The 21,132-nt window shown below is 30.2% G+C and overlaps 1 protein-coding gene across 1 annotated transcript; it reads right to left on the bottom strand.

Moving 5' to 3' along the window:
- Positions 1-18,603: 18,603 nt before the first annotated feature.
- On the bottom strand, positions 18,604-19,824 carry LOC139849542 (uncharacterized). The gene is made up of 2 exons (XM_071839186.1): positions 19,653-19,824; positions 18,604-19,451 (listed from the first exon to the last, which is right to left on the bottom strand). Exons 1-2 carry the CDS (start codon positions 19,822-19,824, stop codon positions 18,604-18,606), a joined length of 1,020 nt encoding a protein of 339 aa, XP_071695287.1.
- Between the last annotated feature and the right edge of the window lie 1,308 nt (positions 19,825-21,132).

Below are 21,132 nucleotides of genomic sequence, written 5' to 3'. Positions count from 1 at the left end.
GTGTATGCAAGCCATACCTGGATAAGTTCGTTATCGTCTTCATATATGATATCCTCATCTATTCCAAAAGCGAAGAAGAACATGAACAACATCTTCGTCTAGTGTTGGAACTCTTGAGACAAGAGCAACTTTATGCAAAATTCTCCAAGTGTGAGTTTTGGTTGAAGGAAGTCCAATTTCTGGGTCATATTGTGAGCGATCAAGGTATCAAAGTTGATCCCGCAAAGATTGAAGCTATCAGCAAGTGAGAAACCCCCACTACTCCGACTCACATCCGCCAATTTCTAGGCCTCGCCGGTTACTACCGAAGATTTATTGAAGGTTTCTCTCTGATTGCGCGTCCTTTGACCGCGCTGACTCACAAAGGGAAGAAGTTCATTTGGGAACCCGAACAGGAATCAGCATTTCAAACCTTGAAAAAGAAGTTAACCACCGCACCTATCTTATCACTTCCTGAAGGCAGTGATGATTTTGTCGTTTATTGCGATGCTTCAAAAAGTGGTTTTGGCTGTGTACTAATGCAACGCACAAAGGTTATTGCTTACGCCTCCCGACAACTGAAGATTCACGAACAAAATTACACAACGCACGATCTCGAGCTTGGAGCCGTTGTCTTTGCATTAAAACTGTGGAGACATTATCTTTATGGAAATAAGAGCACTATTTTCACCGATCATAAAAGCCTCCAACACATCTTTGATCAGAAGCAACTAAATATGAGACAGCGTCGATGGATCGAGATGCTGAACGACTACGATTGTGAACTTCGTTATCACCCTGGCAAGGCCAATGTTGTAGCTGACGCTTTGAGCCGAAAGAAGAGGATGTCACCTCTTCGTGTCCGAGCCTTGAACATCACCATTCATTCGAACCTCAATAGCCAGATCCGAGTAGCCCAAGATGAGGCTCTTAAGGAGGAGAATATATCTCATGAATACTTGAACATTCCCGTTTCTCGATTCGAGGTTAAGGAAACTGGACTCCGATACTATGCCGGAAGAATTTGGGTACCTCGTTATGGAGATCTACAGAACCTTATACTAGATGAAGCCCACAAGTCGAGATATTCGATTCACCCAGGAGCCGGTAAAATGTACCACGATCTTAAGGAACAGTACTGGTGGCCTAATCTTAAGAAGGACGTTGCAACTTATGTTGGGAAGTGTTTGACTTACTCAAAAGTTAAGGCCGAACATCAGAAGCCTTCTGGGTTACTTCAATAACTGGAAATCCCGCAATGGAAGTGGGAAAGGATAACAATGGATTTCATTACGAAGTTACCAAAGATGGTGGGTGGATACGATACCATCTGGGTTATTGTTGATCGTCTCACTAAATCTGCACACTTCTTAGCCATGAAGGAAATGGATACGATCGAGAGACTCGCTCAACTATACATAAAAGAGGTTGTATCTCGTCATGGTGTGCCCTTATCGATCATCTCAGATCGCGATCCCCGTTTTGCTTCCAGATTTTGGCGTTCTTTGCAAGAAGCCTTGGGGACTCGTCTCGACATGAGCACTGCATATCACCCACAGACCGACGGACAAAGCAAATGCACGATTCAGACTTTAGAAGACATGTTGCGTGCATGTGTTATTGATTTTGGAAAGGCTTGGGAAAGGCATTTTCCACTAGCCGAGTTCTCTTACAAAAACAGTTATCATTCGAGTATCAATGCCGCACCTTTTGAAGCGTTGTATGGCCGCAAGTGCCGTTCTCCTATTTGTTGGGCCGAAGTAGGCGAAACGCAAATCACCGCAAGTGCCGTTCTCAATTTGATGTTCAATACCCATGATTCTAATCAAAACGCAAACTGAAAGGATCTTAAATTTGGTTGTTCTTCATTCTGGTGGACTCCAAAGCTGCTGATTATTAGCCTCTTGATGCTGCCTCGATTGCTAAATAAACAAGGATCCAATTATATTCCAAATAAATCCAAGTTTATCAAGTTGAAATTTTAAGCTCGTGGTCACATCCGCATCAGGGGAGGGGGCGAGTATGTTGTACAATTTAAAGTCAGGAAGTGCTTGTGTAACGACCCTGGGTTTTCCAACTTTTATTAATAATATTTATTATTAATACTTGCGCTTTAATGAATGTATTTTTATACATTTACTTGTTACCATACCTGACTTTACATGTCTCGACTTGTCTTTGTGACACACGTACTTTTCACGAATAATATTTTCGAATATTATTTACATTCATGATTAATTATTATTAGTCATTTTAATTAACTAATGATAGTAGTTAATTACTTGGGCTTTTATTTAAATTGTTGATTACTTGGACTTGGACTCATGTTAATGGACTTGGAAGCCCACCCTACTTCTCTTGATGGATTAATTAGGAGCCCATTTTGTTACTAGTAACTCATTAAGACAAAACTAGATTAGTTAGTGACATGAGGAGACTAGTTACATGTATACTTACACCACTTTCCCATACCATTTAGCTTTAATACCATTTCAAGCTCTCACCTTTCTCCCATGTTTGAAAGTTAGCATGTGACCTTCCCCTTTGGGAGCCTTGAAACCGTCAGCCACCATGGGTAAAAGGGAGATCAATTTTTTTTTGTGGTACTTATTTGCTAGTATTACACTTCACTTTTACACATACATTCAAACACCACTTCATTTTCTCTCAAATATTGTAAGTAACAAGACTTTATTTCTCTTCTTTTCTTTCTCTAAAAACTGCCATCTTCATCATCATTTACTTGATCTTTGTTTGTTGTTTACTTACTTGTTACTTGTTTTTGTTAAAGATCAAGTTTTCTAACTTGTATCTTCATGTAATATTGGTTACTTCCATCTTTTGTTTGATGAAGAACCAAGAACAAGAATCTAAACTTACTAGTTTATGGTTCTACATTTAAATGTTTTCAAGATTTAAAGTTCATAAGTTCATAATCATACTTGTGTTCATGTTTTGTAGACTTAAATCCTAAGATCCAAACTTTGATTTGAATCTTCCTAAGTATGAAACAAACATGAACATAATACTTGTACTTTAGTTTAATTATTTCTTTTGTAAGTACTTTAAAGTTGTGATGTTGTTAAATTGGTCAAGGATTACTAGTTAATCTTGATCTCATATTTCTTGAAACTAAAAGTTAACTTTGTAAGTTCAAGAACATGGAAGTATAACTTTCTAGTTATAACTTCATATACTTATGTTGGATCTAAGTTTATATAACTTATGGTCTTCTAATTTTGTTGTAAATAAGAGCTTACAAGCTTACATACATTTTACAAGTTAAAAATCTAAGTTTCATAACTTATGGTTTCATTAAAGTGAAGATCCAAGTTCTATAAGATCTAACTAAGATCTAAGTTCTACAACTTAAGATCTTGTTTATTTAGTTTACTTTCAAGTTTGTAGCTTAATATTACTAGTAGAACTCACGTATGTGTCGGATCTAAAATCTTGATGTAACTTTGGTTCATCAACCTTCATACAACTCTTAAGTGAGTTGTGCTACATATCTTAGACTTACACTAGTGTTATGATGGTCAAAACTTGGTAAAGATGATGCAAACCCATCAACGAGTTGTACACTTGAAGCTATGCGCATCAAAGATGAGAACCGTGATGAGCATCAAACACCAAGAACCCACCGAAACACCTTTATTACTGTTTTATGGGTCTGATCAGACCACCTGGTCTACTGGAAAGTTTATTTTCAGTTATATCAGTTCGATTAGATGATTTTCCGTTTAGACCTCGTCTTAATCCGAGCTACGGTTTAGGATTTATGGCCTCCCGAAAGTCACTACACCCTATTAACGTTGTGCTGAAATTTCTGACCTACTCGCACTTAAACCATCACCACGGTCAAACGAAGACGAGTTTGGTTCTGGAAATTGGTCAGCCTCTAGGGGACTCATATACGGAGCCATGGCTACTGGTATAACCTCATTTCAGTTTGTATAGAGGTCGTGGCAACTGAACGAAGTCAGCCTTTATTTCAAACTCTATTCTTAATTGAAACTTACTTTACACTTTTTGTTTAATGATGAATGATGATGGTACTTAAGACCTAATTTACATACTTTTAAACCTTTGGGAATGATTTACTGACTTAGTAACTTTTGACTTAGGTTGAGGACCCTTCGGACCAACCACTTTCTTACTATTCCCGTGTATCGACTTTTACTACTTTCCACTGTGAGTTATAGCATCCCTTTTTACTTTAACTATTTTGGGAACTGAGAATACATGCGCATTTTACATTTTACATACTAGACACAAGTACTTAAACTTTATATATGTGTGGGTTATACAACGACATAAACTTTCCCCTTAGCTTGGTAACGTTTAGCCATTGGTCTTTGAACCGGTGAACGCGAATCTTAGATATGGATCCATAGGGTTTGACATCCCCACTCGGGCTAGTAGCGCTAGCATTTAACGGGTGTTTAATACTTCTTAAACTTACGCACTCGCCAAGTGTACTTTTAGGGGGTGTTATTTACGTTAAGTTAGTTACCAAGTGCCCACGGTTATTCATATACTTTTCATACTGTTTTGAAATACTGAAATCTCGTGGCCTACCTTACGTTACTGTTATACTTAAACTATAGCTCACCAACCTTTGTGTTGACGTTTTTAAGCATGTTTTTCTCAGGTGCTTAAGGTTTGATTGCTTCCGATGTAGTTGTCATGCTTTGTAGACTCCCGTTGCGCTTATTAGAGATGTCTTCGCATGAAACGTTTATCTTGCATTCACAAACTTTATTACTTTTGAAACAATGATTTATAACGACCTATGGGTCGCATACTATTATTAATGCCTTCTATTCATAGAAGCACACTTTCCTATGTTAAACATTTGACGTTGGTTAAGACGTCACCTATATTCATGAATGCAAACTTATTTTGAAACAGCATATAGTATTTGACCTTGTAATGATCCTGTTGTTGATGATTCGTACACGATGGTTTTGTACAGGTATTACAGTTTGTGTGGAAGATTGCAACATGAAAGAATGTCTTGCTCTCTTACTATTGCAGTATGTTGGCAACTAAACATTGCTTCAAAGAGAATGACCAGTAAATTTTAAATAACTACCATGTGGAGAGAACAATATCGAGAATCATTTAATCCACTTAGAGACGTGACATACTAGGCCAATGCAACTTGGGCGATTAAGGCCAATTCAACAAGACTGATCGCAAATAAGGGGTAGGAGACGACAACGACGGATCCATAACAAGATGGATGAAAATGACAACACATCTAGAGTTCCACCAATGTGTGGTACTTGCAGACAAGAAGGTCATAACAGAAATTTGTGTTCTACTTGATTTGGTTAAGTTTGTTGTACTTTATCTGTTGTAACATATTTGAATTAATTTAATCTATTAATTAGCCGTCTTAAGTTTGTTGTGTTAATTGATTTGTGTTAAATTAATAACTAACTAAGCGCATATTTTTGAAAATACAATACATATTAAGGTAAGTAGTTAGGTGACCGATAATTAAAACACAACCACTACAGATCTAATACAACTAACATAAAGTTATTATAGGTCTAGGTGCGTGATAGTTGTAGAGACCCGTCCTAATCCATCCGGACGAAGTCCATATCGATTATAAATGATTCACAACAGTTGATTACATCGCGAGGTACTTGACCTCTATATGATACATTTTACAAACATTGCATTCGTTTTTGAAAAGACAATCTTTCATTATATCAAAAGTTGACAGGCATGCATACCATTTCATAATATATCCAACTATAATTGACTTAATAATAATCTTGATGAACTCGACGATTCGAATGCAACGTCTTTTGAAAAAATGCCATGAATGACTCCAAGTAATGTTTCTAAATTGAACAAATGCACAGCGGAAGATTTCTTTCGTACCTGAGAATAGACATGCTTTAAAGTGTCAACCAAAAGGTTGGTGAGTTCATTAGTTTAACATAAATAAATATTTCCATCATTTTAATAGACCACAAGATTTCCATTTCTCATAAATATACATCCCACACATGGAGATAAAATCATTCATATGGATTGAACACCTGGTAACTGACATTCACAATATACATATAAGAATATCCCCATCATTCCGGGATCCTCCTTCGGACATGATATAAATTTCGAAGTACTAAAACATCTGATACTTTGGATGGGGCTTGTTGGGCCCGATAGATCTATCTTTAGAATTCGCGTCAATTAGGGTGTATGTTCCCTAATTCTTAGATTACCAGACTTAATAAAAAGGGGCATATTCGATTTCGATCATTCACCCATATAATGTAGTTTCAATTACTTGTGTCCATTTCGTAAAACAATTATAAAAATTGCGCATGTATTCTCAGCCCAAAAATATAAAGGGTAAAAACACAAATGAAACTCACGCATATAAATATTGTAAAACAGTTAATAAAGCATTTGCATGTATTCTCAGCCCAAAAATGTAAAGAGTAAAAGGGAGCAAATGAAACTCACCTAATGTATTTTGTAGTAAAAATACATATGACTATATTGAACAACTGAACAAAGTAGGTTTGGCCTCGGATTCACGAACCTATATCATTTGTATATGTTATTAGTACACATAATGGTAATCGAACAATTTTATTTGTTATATTTTAATTTATATAATATATATTTAACTTGTATATATATTCAAAATGATTAAGATTTATGTAGTTATATATATCCATATTCATATACATAATTGTTTAGTGTTATTTTAAAAATCAAAAGTTTGTTATTTGTAGTATTTATATAGATAATATTTATAGGTTTGATATATATATATATATATATATATATATATATATATATATATATATATATATATATATATATATATATATATATATATATATATATATATATATAATTATGTAAAATATTGATATAATTATAATATATATATAATAGATATATTTTATGTACAAAGTATTTATCTACTTAAAAGTTAGTTTTTGATAATACTAATGAATTACTATTGATAATACTGATAATAATGTTATTAATAATAATACTAATAATGATGTTGTTAATACTTAATGACGTTACTTAATCAAAATAATACTAATATTAATCATAGTCTTTATGTTAACATAATGATAATAATGATAATACATTTATTAGTAGTTAATAAATTGAATAATAATAATAATAGTAGTAATATTAACAACGTTCTTAGTTATAATTATAATTATAATAATAATAATGATATATGATAACTAATGATAATACTAGTAATAATAACAATAATACCAATAATTTTAAAACGATGCAAGTCTTAATTTTTAATGATCTAATACTAAACTTTATTATTCTCATAAAAGTAATAAGGATACTTCTAAATATTATAATTAATAACAATTATCATATTAATAATAAATACTAATAATAATAAGACAATAATAATAACAATAATAATAATAATAATAATAATAATAATAATAATAATAATAATAATAATAATAATAATAATAATAATAATAATAATAATAATAATAATAATAATAATAATAATAAAGAAGGATAGACTACCTTAAGGTGTTTAAAAAAAATATAACGGCCCAGATAGCCCAGGTAGAGAATCGAACTCGCGACCTCATGTTCAAGCCAACACACCATTAACCACTCCTCTGCTTGCTCACTTTTTTGTTTATATTACCTACTAAATGTTTATAACCCGTTTACTTCCCCCTTTCTACTTCTTCTTCCTCTTACAAAAACAAAACGAATTCATAACCTCTCAAACTAATTATTTGTTACAAAATCGATCTTTGGATATAATATCCAACACCTAGCCGATAATTTGTTATAATTTGGATTAATTAATAAAAAAAATATATAAAAAAATAAAAAAAAACTGCTACGCAGCTCGCTGCTTTAAATAAAAAAAATATATAGTTTTTCGATTTTTAATGTGTTTTAGAAAAATGTTATAACACGAAATACATTCTAAATCATTCATATAAACTTTTCAAATCGTTAATTGATTCAAAAACTTTAAAACAAATTCGAATTTCTCGATATACAAATCGTTTGACTTTTTGTTCGAAATCTTTGACTTGCAAATTTGAAATCAATACAAAGAATTGGGAATTAAAAACTTACAGGTAGTTTGAGTATTAGATTCCAAACACAACTGCATTTTTACTTTTTGAAAATTCGTTCGTAATCGAAATATGATGAAAAAGATGAAAAACAAGGTGTAGCGGTTTTTGTTTTATAAGTTTTTTTTTCTGCTTTTCTTCAACTCATAATGGATACAATCAAAGATACAGATAATATAGGATGTTATTCAACATTAGGAGCAGTAATATAATTTGTTGGTTAGTGTTGATGGTCGGCCTTTAATCACAGAAAAAAGCAACAAAGACTTTAAGGAATTAGAGAAAGAAAATAAATAAATAAATAAATAAATAAAAATAAAATGTGTGAATATACTTGTACTTATATAATATAATAAATCTTAATATTTATCTTTATCTGTTTGTAGGAATTATCTGCATTTATATATATGTATATCGAATTTATAATATCATTATATATTTGTATTTATATTTTAATTAATCTTATTCCCTGATATAACAATAAATAATAATAATATCCGTAATATTATAAATATTAACAATAATATTATTATTAGCATTAATGGAAATAATAATTATAAAATTTATGACAAAATATTATATTAATAAGTATAATAGTATTAATAATAATAACTAATAATATTTGAATTACATTTGGATTACAATTTTAATCATTCTTATACTAGTATTTATTTTCAAAACCTTTATTTTGAGAATTCTAATCTTACATTTATTAGACTTTTAATATTTATAATTATAAAAGTAATAGCACAAATGTAGATATTAGTATTAATAATGACAATGAAGATAATAATTATATTATTTCAACATTTAGATTTTGATTTGTAATCAAATTTACTTTGTTAATATTACATTTTATTATTTATGTAATATATACTATGTATTTGCTTATCTAATACATATACATTTTAATATATACATATAATCAATAATTATGTATAGAATTCATGTATATTCACATGACTATATATACAATATATATATTATTAATCATATAGTAATCATTCATATATATATATATATATATATATATATATATATATATATATATATATATATATATATATATATATATATATATATATATATATATATATATATATATATATATATATATATATATATTCATTCTAATAGCAACTTAACTATTATATATATTATTTTACATTTTTAATTCTAGTGATTAGATTTGTATTTTATATATACATATCTTCAAATTTATATTTAAATATACGTCTTTATTTACAACTATGGTTCGTGAATCGTCGGGAATAGTTAAAGGTCAATTGAATCCATCTAAATAGTTCAAAAATTTTAAGACTCAACATTACCGACTTTGCTTATCGTGTCGAAACCATGTAAGATTCAAGTTTAAATTTGGTCGGAAATTCCCGGGTCATCACAGTACCTACCCGTTAAAGAAATTTCGTCCCGAAATTTGAGTGTGGTCGTCATGGCTAACAATAAATATGTTTTCCTGACAAATATGAGCTGATAAATAGAGTTTTATCATTATTGAATATTACAGATAAAACGATTTGATCACTCGAAGTGTACGAATGAAGTTATCACTAAATAGTAAAATGAGATAGACAAGTTTCATCATAACTTTTCACTAGTCATGGTTGAATTCCGGAATTCAAGGGATTTAAAAGAAAATCTTGGAAATCTATAAGATCTGATTCTTCGGCGAATAAGGAAATTAAGATCTCTCTATTAAATACGGTGATCTGCTTCGATCATACTGTCTGATATTTCCATTATAAATTAAGCTCTTCCGTTCCATTAGTTTTCACCACTTCTATACTCAATTCCCAAATTCAAAAGGTTTATGAAAATGCTTAACCCTGTTCTGATCCTTGTTCTTATTCTAACTATCGTGATGATCGTTCTTCTTTTTCAACTCCCACCTGAAGAATCTGTTTATTTCTATTATGCTCTAGGGATTATTGTATTTATAATCCTCCCGTATCTTTATATTGATATACGTACTGATATCCACGGTTTTTAATTTATGTGTTGTTATCGGGCTTTATATTTTCCCTCATATTTCAAAGCTCTATGCTTTTGTTTTCTCTTCCCGACTTCTAGTCAAGCGAATAATGGTCCAGAATTTGCAGATATAGAGTTTCAAATGATTATAATGTTCTAAGCCGGAAGGAACGTGATAGCACGATTTGATTTTTAAATTAATTAACATCACGGAAGATAGAACTATCAAGAATACATTTTCTTGATTTATTCAGGAGTTAAGTAGAATGAAAGAGTTATGTAACATGGCACATGATGACGTTATGATCTGTGAATCCTCACGTTCCATTTAGAACTCAGCATGACTTACTGTAATATAATCACGTTGATCAAGTGTCATTATATTATACTAACTCATGCATCAGTTCCCAACATTACTTCAATAACATTCATATTTTAAGCTCGAAAGTTTATAGAATATAGAAACTAACAGTTTCTATATGATGTAACACTGATAGCATGAAGAGATTAATGATTTCAGATAAGAATAGTTATGAAAATATCTGCAGAAATATGGAGGATATTTATAATGAAAGATAAGATAATATCTTTGAATATCCAAGATCAGAGGATGATAGAAACTATTATCTGCAAGGGTTTCAAGTAAGGAGCAAGATATTTACTAAAGACTTTAACAGACATTGAATCATTTGAATTCTTTGAAGTCAAACTTATTCTTTGTGATTTGTCCACGGCTTTCTTCCTAGTTTCGCATAATCTGCTTTTCGGTACTAAATTTTCTATTGAATGTTTCCAATATAATGCTACACAGGAAGCACGAGGAGGTGTATAATTTCGGACGAGAATATTTATGAAAATATCCTCAGAAATATCGTAGATATTGATGATGATATTTTGGAATTTCTAAGTTCGATGGTTGATGGAGAAAGATTTTTTTTCGCAAGATTTTAACATGACTTCGGAGCAAGATATTCTCTAAAGATTTCAACGGATCCAGAATTACCTGAATCCTTTGAGTATAGGGTTTGGTCCTTGTATTTGTCCTTGGTCTCCTTCATGGGTAGCTCAATCTGTTTTTCAATACCCAATTTTCTATCGAGCGTTCCTAACACTCCTTTCTTTTTCATAAAACTTTTAGTCGTTTAGACCATCTACCATTTTTCTATTTCCTCTGCATTTAATGCTATGATATCTGAATCATCGGTTATTAATCCGAGGTGGTTTCAGGAAAATTGTGTTTTTAGATGATTAAACGCTGATGGTAATATGGTGGAATATGAAAGGTTCCCTGGTAACAATAAAAGAGCACACGTATATATCAATGTTATAATAAGGTTGTTTCGTACGAAATGTCGAAGTTGTCTTGCTGGAGCTGTGACAAAATTGGCTATCTCGAACAGCAGATGCAAAGTTATTTTCGGTAATAATAACGCTAAAGGAATTAGCACATCTACGTGTTAAACGTTTACTCAGTTTCTGAGTGTTTTTCAAGTGCATAACTATATGCATCAATCTTTTCTTTCGTAGACGAAGTGCGGTTGGTTCATCCTATCGATTTAGGTGTTTTCAAGAATCATGAAAGGTTTGAACGCAGATTGTAATCGTCAAGATACAAATGAGTTTTAAGGTGAAATCAAGTGGCAAACTTGAAGAATTGTTTAGTTTCATATGTTATAGTCAATATTTTAATTTATTTTAATTGTCCAATGTTATTAGTCCACAGTCGATAGTCCACATTTGACAGTCCAATAATTCATATATAATTTAATATATAATATTCGAATTAATTAATACGTATCGTGATCCATGTACATGTCTCAGACTCGATCACAACTCAAAGTATATATATTATTATAAAATCAACCTCAACCCTGTATAGAGAACTCGATCATTAATGCATATAGAGTGTCTATGGTTATTCCAAATAATTAATATATATATATATATATATATATATATATATATATATATATATATATATATATATATATATATATATATGCGTCGATATGATATGTCAAAACCTTGTACACGTGTCCCGATATTTACAGTGCGTAAAAATAAATAACAGAAATTAAATGACGATAAATAAAGTGCGTAAAGTAAATAACAGAAATTAAATGACAATAAATAAAATTGGGAGAATTTAAATTGCGATAAATAAATTGCGATAAATAAAATGTAATTAGTTAGCTATGAACAATTAGCTATGAACAGTTAGCGTGAATTCTTAACACAATTTCTCATAGTTAATTAGTCTGTTTCTAATAAATTTTATTTTGTCATATGTTTTCTTCATTATGCCACTTGTTGGATTCTGATAAATCAAAATCCAATTATGAAATTGGATGAATATGGTTATTCTGTGGTGAATGGATACGTATATTGGTAGTTGTAAATAGAATAGTAAATGACCGTTGAATCAGATTCGAAGAATGTACAGTATAACTTATTAATGTGAAATCTAAATATTCCTCGGGTAATACCTACCCGTTAAAATATTTTCACCATTAACAGTTTGTACGAAAGAATTTTTAATTACAATATTTATGAAAGCATATATACATATATATTTTCTTCAGATGTAATCATGGATTTAATGAGTCAATGTGATATTAAACTCATCAGATTTACGGCTAGAACTGGAGTACATAATTTCTAAAATATTAGAGATTTCATAATCGCCATGAAGGACGAAGATAGTTTATGTGGAACGATGATTATGCTTGAGGTATAGACTGCGAGATTGAGACACGTGATGATGTTGCTGTGGTTGGTACTGATTATGCTGCTGGTGCTGCTGATGGTGGCACTGTTGCTGTCGGTGCTACAAGTGTTGTGGGTGCTGAGGTTGGTGATGATGTTGGTGTATTAAATATAGCTTGTAGATCACGCACCATTCTTGTCAGGTTTTCTATTCTACCCTCTATCATTTCTATCCATCCACTCATCTGATTCGATAGATCTTGATTATCAATTCGAAGTTCCCTAACTTCTTCTAATATTCCCCTTCGATTGGTATTCGGAAATAGAGGTTGAATATTTTCTGAAATTGCAGTAATGCGACCTTTGAGGTGGAAAACTTTAGCAAGAAGGGTGAATACAGTGTTGCGCATAGGTTCACCGGTGAGTACATCGTTTTCTCTGATGTTAGGAGGTAAGTTTGGTTCGCGGTAGGGCTCGCCTTTTTCATTTCTCCATCGAGTGAGTAAGTCTCGAACCCACCCCCATCTTCTCCAGAAAGAAAAATAACTAAATGGTTGAGGTACTTCTGGTTCATTGACTTCGGAGTCTGCTTCAATATACATCTCAAAATCGCTTCCGGAACTAATGGAATCCAAGCTAGGTGTAGGATCCATCTCTCACGATCAGTTAAAGGGTTTTGAAATGAAATGATTTTCGAATATCGAATGATATTATAATTATATATAGAATATCTATACATACTTCCAAAGATCCCGTGAATTACGGAGAAAATTAAGGAAACGTGTCAGATAAAGTCTACAGTGACAGATACGCTAAGATATGGATTTTGTCTATACACTATTCATGCAGTCAATGCAGTAAAACGTGTCTAGACTAAGGATAATGAGCAGATAATTTCCGACAAAAACGATAAGTAAAACTTTTGTCATGCAGACACGGTCGAAGTCCGGACTCACTAATGCATCCTAACGACTATCAGTTAGACTCACTAATGCAAGACCTGGTTCGCTAAGACCACCGCTCTGATACCAACTGTAGAGACCCATCCTAATCCATCCGGACGAAGTCCATATCGATTATAAACGATTCACAACAGTTGATTACATCGCGAGGTACTTAACCTCTATATGATACATTTTACAAACATTGCATTCGTTTTTGAAAAGACAATCTTTCATTACATCGAAAGTTGACAGGAATGCATACCATTTCATAATATATCCAACTATAATTGACTTAATAATAATCTTGATGAACTCGACGATTCGAATGCAACGTCTTTTGAAAAAATGCCATGAATGACTCCAAGTAATGTTTCTAAATTGAACAAATGCACAGCGGAAGATTTCTTTCGTACCTGAGAATAGACATGCTTTAAAGTGTCAACCAAAAAGTTGGTGAGTTCATTAGTTTAACATAAATAAACATTTCCATCATTTTAATAGACCACAAGATTTCCATTTTTCATAAATATACATCCCACACATGGAGACAAAATCATTCATATGGATTGAACACCTGGTAACCGACATTCACAATATACATATAAGAATATCCCCATCATTCCCGGATCCTCCTTCGGACATGATATAAATTTTGAAGTACTAAAGCATCCGATACTTTGGATGGGGCTTGTTGGGCCCGATAGAGTCATCTTTAGAATTCGTGTCAATTAGGGTGTCTGTTCCCTAATTCTTAGATTACCAGACTTAATAAAAAGGGGCATATTCGATTTCGATCATTCACCCATATAATGTAGTTTCAATTACTTGTGTCCATTTCGTAAAACATTTATAAAAATTGCGCATGTATTCTCAGCCCAAAAATATAAAGGGTAAAAAGGAAAATGAAACTCACGCATATAAATATTGTAAAACAGTTAATAAAGCATTTGCATGTATTCTCAGCCCAAAAATGTAAAGAGTAAAAGGGAGCAAATGAAACTCACCTAATGTATTTTGTAGTAAAAATACATATGACTATATTGAACAACTGAACAAAGTAGGTTTGGCCTCGGATTCACGAACCTATATCATTTGTATATGTTATTAGTACACATAATGGTAATCGAACAATTTTATTTGTTATATTTTAATTTATATAATATATATTTAACTTGTATATATATTCAAAATGATTAAGATTTATGTAGTTATATATATCCATATTCATATACATAATTGTTTAGTGTTATTTTAAAAATCAAAAGTTTGTTATTTGTAGTATTTATATAGATAATATTTATAGGTTTGATATATATATAATTATGTAAAATATTGATATAATTATAATATATATATAATAGATATATTTTATGTACAAAGTATTTATCTACTTAAAAGTTAGTTTTTGATAATACTAATGAATTACTATTGATAATACTGATAATAATGTTATTAATAATAATACTAATAATGATGTTGTTAATACTTAATGACGTTACTTAATCAAAATAATACTAATATTAATCATAGTCTTTATGTTAACATAATGATAATAATGATAATACATTTATTAGTAGTTAATAAATTGAATAATAATAATAATAATAGTAGTAGTAATATTAACAACGTTCTTAGTTATAATTATAATTATAATAATAATAATGATATATGATAACTAATGATAATACTAGTAATAATAACAATAATACCAATAATTTTAAAACGATGCAAGTCTTAATTTTTAATGATCTAATACTAAACTTTATTATTCTCATAAAAGTAATAAGGATACTTCTAAATATTATAATTAATAACAATTATCATATTAATAATAAATACTAATAATAATAAGACAATAATAATAATAATAATAATAATAATAATAATAATAATAATAATAATAATAATAATAATAATAATAATAATAATAATAATAATAATAATAATAATAATAATAATAATAATAATAATAAGAATAAAGAAGGATAGACTACCTTAAGGTGTTTAAAAAAATATAACGGCCCAGATAGCCCAGGTAGAGAATCGAACTCGCGACCTCATGTTCAAGCCAACAGACCATTAACCACTCCTCTGCTTGCTCACTTTTTTGTTTATATTACCTACTAAATGTTTATAACCCGTTTACTTCCCCCTTTCTACTTCTTCTTCCTCTTACAAAAACAAAACGAATTCATAACCTCTCAAACTAATTATTTGTTACAAAATCGATCTTTGGATATAATATCCAACACCTAGCCGATAATTTGTTATAATTTGGATTAATTAATAAAAAATATATATAAAAAAATAAAAAAAACTGCTACGCAGCTCGCTGCTTTAAATAAAAAAAATATATAGTTTTTCGATTTTTAATGTGTTTTAGAAAAATGTTATAACACGAAATACATTCTAAATCATTCATATAAACTTTTCAAATCGTTAATTGATTCAAAAACTTTAAAACAAATTCGAATTTCTCGATATACAAATCGTTTGACTTTTTGTTCGAAATCTTTGACTTGCAAATTTGAAATCAATACAAAGAATTGGGAATTAAAAACTTACAGGTAGTTTGAGTATTAGATTCCAAACACAACTGCATTTTTACTTTTTGAAAATTCGTTCGTAATCGAAATATGATGAAAAAGATGAAAAACAAGGTGTAGCGGTTTTTGTTTTATAAGTTTTTTTTTCTGCTTTTCTTCAACTCATAATGGATACAATCAAAGATACAGATAATATAGGATGTTATTCAACATTAGGAGCAGTAATATAATTTGTTGGTTAGTGTTGATGGTCGGCCTTTAATCACAGAAAAAAGCAACAAAGACTTTAAGGAATTAGAGAAAGAAAATAAATAAATAAATAAATAAATAAAAATAAAATGTGTGAATATACTTGTACTTATATAATATAATAAATCTTAATATTTATCTTTATCTGTTTGTAGGAATTATCTGCATTTATATATATGTATATCGAATTTATAATATCATTATATATTTGTATTTATATTTTAATTAATCTTATTCCCTGATATAACAATAAATAATAATAATATTCGTAATATTATAAATATTAACAATAATATTATTATTAGCGTTAATGGAAATAATAATTATAAAATTTATGACAAAATATTAATAAGTATAATAGTATTAATAATAATAACTAATAATATTTGAATTACATTTGGATTACAATTTTAATCATTCTTATACTAGTATTTATTTTCAAAACCTTTATTTTGAGAATTCTAATCTTACATTTATTAGACTTTTAATATTTATAATTATAAAAGTAATAGCACAAATGTAGATATTAGTATTAATAATGACAATGAAGATAATAATTATATTATTTCAACATTTAGATTTTGATTTGTAATCAAATTTACTTTGTTAATATTACATTTTATTATTTATGTAATATATACTATGTATTTGCTTATCTAATACATATACATTTTAATATATACATATAATCAATAATTATGTATAGAATTCATGTATATTCACATGACTATATATACAATATATATATTATTAATCATATAGTAATCATTCATATATATATATATATATATATATATATATATATATATATATATATATATATATATATATATATATATATATATATATATATATATATATATATTCATTCTAATAGCAACTTAACTATTATATATATTATTTTACATTTTTAATTCTAGTGATTAGATTTGTATTTTATATATACATATCTTCAAATTTATATTTAAATATACGTCTTTATTTACAACTATGGTTCGTGAATTGTCAGGAATAGTCAAAGGTCAATTGAATCCATCTAAATAGTTCAAAAATTTTAAGACTCAACATTACCGACTTTGCTTATCGTGTCGAAACCATGTAAGATTCAAGTTTAAATTTGGTCGGAAATTCCCGGGTCATCACAATAGTATTCTCCATCATTATCATATAGCCTATCAAATTCAAGTGTGTCTTCATAAATTTTTTTAAAAAACATACAACTCAATTTTTTCTGAAAGAATACACGCTTTCCCTACTAATGCATATCATTCTTCATTAAAGTTTATTTTTTCGGGTTCAACAATTCCTTGTTTGTAATAATATATGTCCATTGAATCTGGATTTCCCGGTAAGTTTTACCAAATGAATTCTTTTAACTTCTCCATATCAAAACCACACACATCTACATTATTAAACGTAGTTTTCTACACTCTTGTGAATTTTATATTATCATTCCATACAAATTCACAGCCGTGATATACATCAACTGAAACCTACTTCGAATCCATGATGGGTGTGTGTTTATGGAACATTCACTTTTATAACCATAACTCTCCAAAAATGGCATTAGAAAGGTTGGTTTCAGTCTTGAAAAGCACTAAAATTGGTCTTAACAATGTCGGTTTAGTACACACTCACCAACAGATATATGACACATAGGACTACTACATGCTTAGGATCTATCATAAATATTGATATTGGCAGCTTATACATAAATTAAAATTCTTATGAGCACCAGGAGTCGTTCAGTGTTAAATCTCAGTGTTAAATTTAACACTGGATTTAACACTGAGGCCAAAATAGGGGAAATCGTTTAGTGTTAAATCTCAGTGTTAAATTATTATTTAATTATTTTTAACACTTTTAATAATATTATTTAGTTTAATTATATATTAAAAATATAAAAACAAATACAATACTAAATTTCATTAATAAAAAAATTACATTAATTAAATTAAAAAAACAATACTTAAAAAAAATACATAACTTAATGAAAAACACAATACTTAATCCGTCCCCGACTTCTTACGATTTAGCCCATACATTTTCAACCAAATCCGATCATAGGCTCTCATGCATTTCCCTATCTCGTAATTCTTTAGTCCTCCTCTTGTAAGTTTCGCACCTCTCAATCCAAGTTGTTTGCATATTACGAACGGGTTCGTAAACCCAATCATTTTCGGTTAGAGTAAAACCATTATCTTCAACGATTCTATTGTGTAAGATAATGCACGTATACATCATTTGTTTCATAACATTGATGCTATATGCCTTTGCTGGTTGTTGTAGTATATGCCAACGCCCTTGTAAAATACCAAAAGTCCTCTCAACATCCTTGCGTGCCGCTACTTGTTTCTTCGAAAAGTACTTACATTTATCATCATTTGCACTTGAAAATGCCTTAACAAATGATGCCCACCTGGGATATATACCGTCGACTAGATAATATCCCTTTTTGTACTCAACCCCATTTACAGTAAAAGGAATGTCTTCTATTTCTTCATTAAGCATTGAGTTGAAGAGATTACTAGCGTTCAAGAGGTTTAAGTCATTGTTTGAACCCGCAACCCCAAAGAAAGCATGCCAAATCCATTTATCATATGAGGCTAAGACTTCTAGCATAATAGTTGGAACTTTGTGATCACCTCGAGTAAATTGACCTTTCCATGCAACGGGACATTTTTCCCATGCCCAATGTATACAATCTATGCTTCCCATCATTCCAGGTAAACCGTGAATATCTTCATGAGCTTCATACAATTGTTTGATATCATCCGTGGTAGGCTCTAACATATATTCAACTTTAGATAAATCAATAATACACTTACAGAAGTTCATTAGCGATTCACGACATGTTTGTTCTGACATTTGCAAATACTCGTCAAAAAGATCAGGTGTATCACCATAAGCTAATTGTCATAGAGTGGCAGTTATTTTTAAGTATGTACTAATACTCAACTTGCTGCGCTTATCAATTCATAAATGAAAATACCTAAAATATTCAGGTAGCAGATCTTTACGGTAGTTGAGAATAGCTTCCATAATTCGGAGAAATACACGACGCCGCATCCGAAACCTCCTTTTAAAATTTTCATCGGAGTACTTGCAACCTTCAACAAAATAGTCGGTAATAAGACGTACATGTGCGGCTTCATGTTCACGGTCTATGTAATGACGTGTGTTTGAACTTTCCGCCTCATTTTCACTTTCTAACGCCTCGCTGTTTATTATATCGAGCACTTGCATCGAATACCCTTCATTAGACGATGATGTTGAAGACATTTTATGAAAGAAATAAGTTAATTTGGAGAAGGGAAGTTAATTTGGAGAAGTTAATATGAAGAAATATTGTTTTTGTTGTGAAAATGAATATAACAAGATTGAGGGGAACGCGCTACGCGGCTATGAATTATTGATTGCTATTGTTTAAATATAACGATTGTGAAAGTATTATACAGTTCGATCCTTATAAGGAATGGATCAGGATAGATCCTTATCATAATCTCAAAAAACAAATTCAATATGCGTACACCAAATCAGCGATTACAAATTCGTAAAATGTCTAAAAGCAATACTCTGACTAAATTAAATTAAACATGTAATGAAAAATTAAAAACTGTTACAATACCTAATCGTCTAGACTCTAAGAGATTGTTTAGTATTGACAGTTTACATGGCAAACACTTGCTTGACTCCCAAAAGCATTTAGCAACATCCGTAGTAGCACTCAACAGCAACCTAGCATATCATAAAACATCTGATCAAGCATAAAAGTTAGGATTACACATATACATATATACATATACCTTATAATTAAACTCAGAGGCCAACAATTATAAACTCAAAATTAAACAAAAAACAACAATATCATTAATAATTACCTCCAGCGAATTAACCTCACCAGCTTCCAGAATCACCTTTATCAACAAAATTCAACATAATTTCTATTCTCTCTCAAAATGACTAATGTGAATTTCAAAGATATAACCATTTACTTCTAGAATCTCTACAAAGATATAACCATTAAGTTATATATGATCAGGTAAATTTTGACAACCTTGTACCTCATCATTTTTATTACAATTAAAAATATGGCATATGTCTTGTAAGACTTAAAATGTGCATTAATAAGGCACCATGAGTGTAAAAGTCACCTCAGCCATTTGTTTTTTGACCACACAACACAACACCAGTTGACTCGGGTGCATACAATTGTTTAGCTCTAGCGAAAACTGTCTGCACAATACATATATAATATCCATATTAAAAATAGAAAGAAGAGCGCTATCATACTACAAAGTATGTCTTTTCCTACTTAATCAATGTGATATAGCATTATAAAAGCTATATAATGATTTTCAATTCTATAGGAAAACAACAATTTAGAAAGTTTATACATTATAGATAGACTTTATACAGATTTCACCCTCTTAGGCCCATTGATGCTGTGCGAGGTGTATATGAAATAGCTTATATTTTACTAGGAAAAACTATTAAATACGATACAATTTTACACAAGATATTTATTTATTTATAGAATTGTGATGACCCGGAAATTTCGACTAAATTTAAACTTAATCTTAAATGATT

This window comes from Rutidosis leptorrhynchoides, chromosome 5 (genome assembly GCF_046630445.1).
Source record: "Rutidosis leptorrhynchoides isolate AG116_Rl617_1_P2 chromosome 5, CSIRO_AGI_Rlap_v1, whole genome shotgun sequence".
In the NCBI taxonomy this organism is placed as follows: domain Eukaryota; kingdom Viridiplantae; phylum Streptophyta; class Magnoliopsida; order Asterales; family Asteraceae; genus Rutidosis; species Rutidosis leptorrhynchoides.
Note: the sequence above shows the minus strand (reverse complement) of the source record. Positions and strands in the feature narration are given on the sequence as shown.

Coding starts and splice junctions, on each gene's coding strand:
- LOC139849542 (XM_071839186.1), bottom strand. CDS start 19,824: ATGTCTTCAACATCATCGTCTAATGAAGGGTATTCGATGCAAGTGCTC. Junction 19,452..19,652: donor TACCGACTATTTTGTTGAAG/GTTGCAAGTACT, acceptor TATGACAATTAG/CTTATGGTGATACACCTGAT.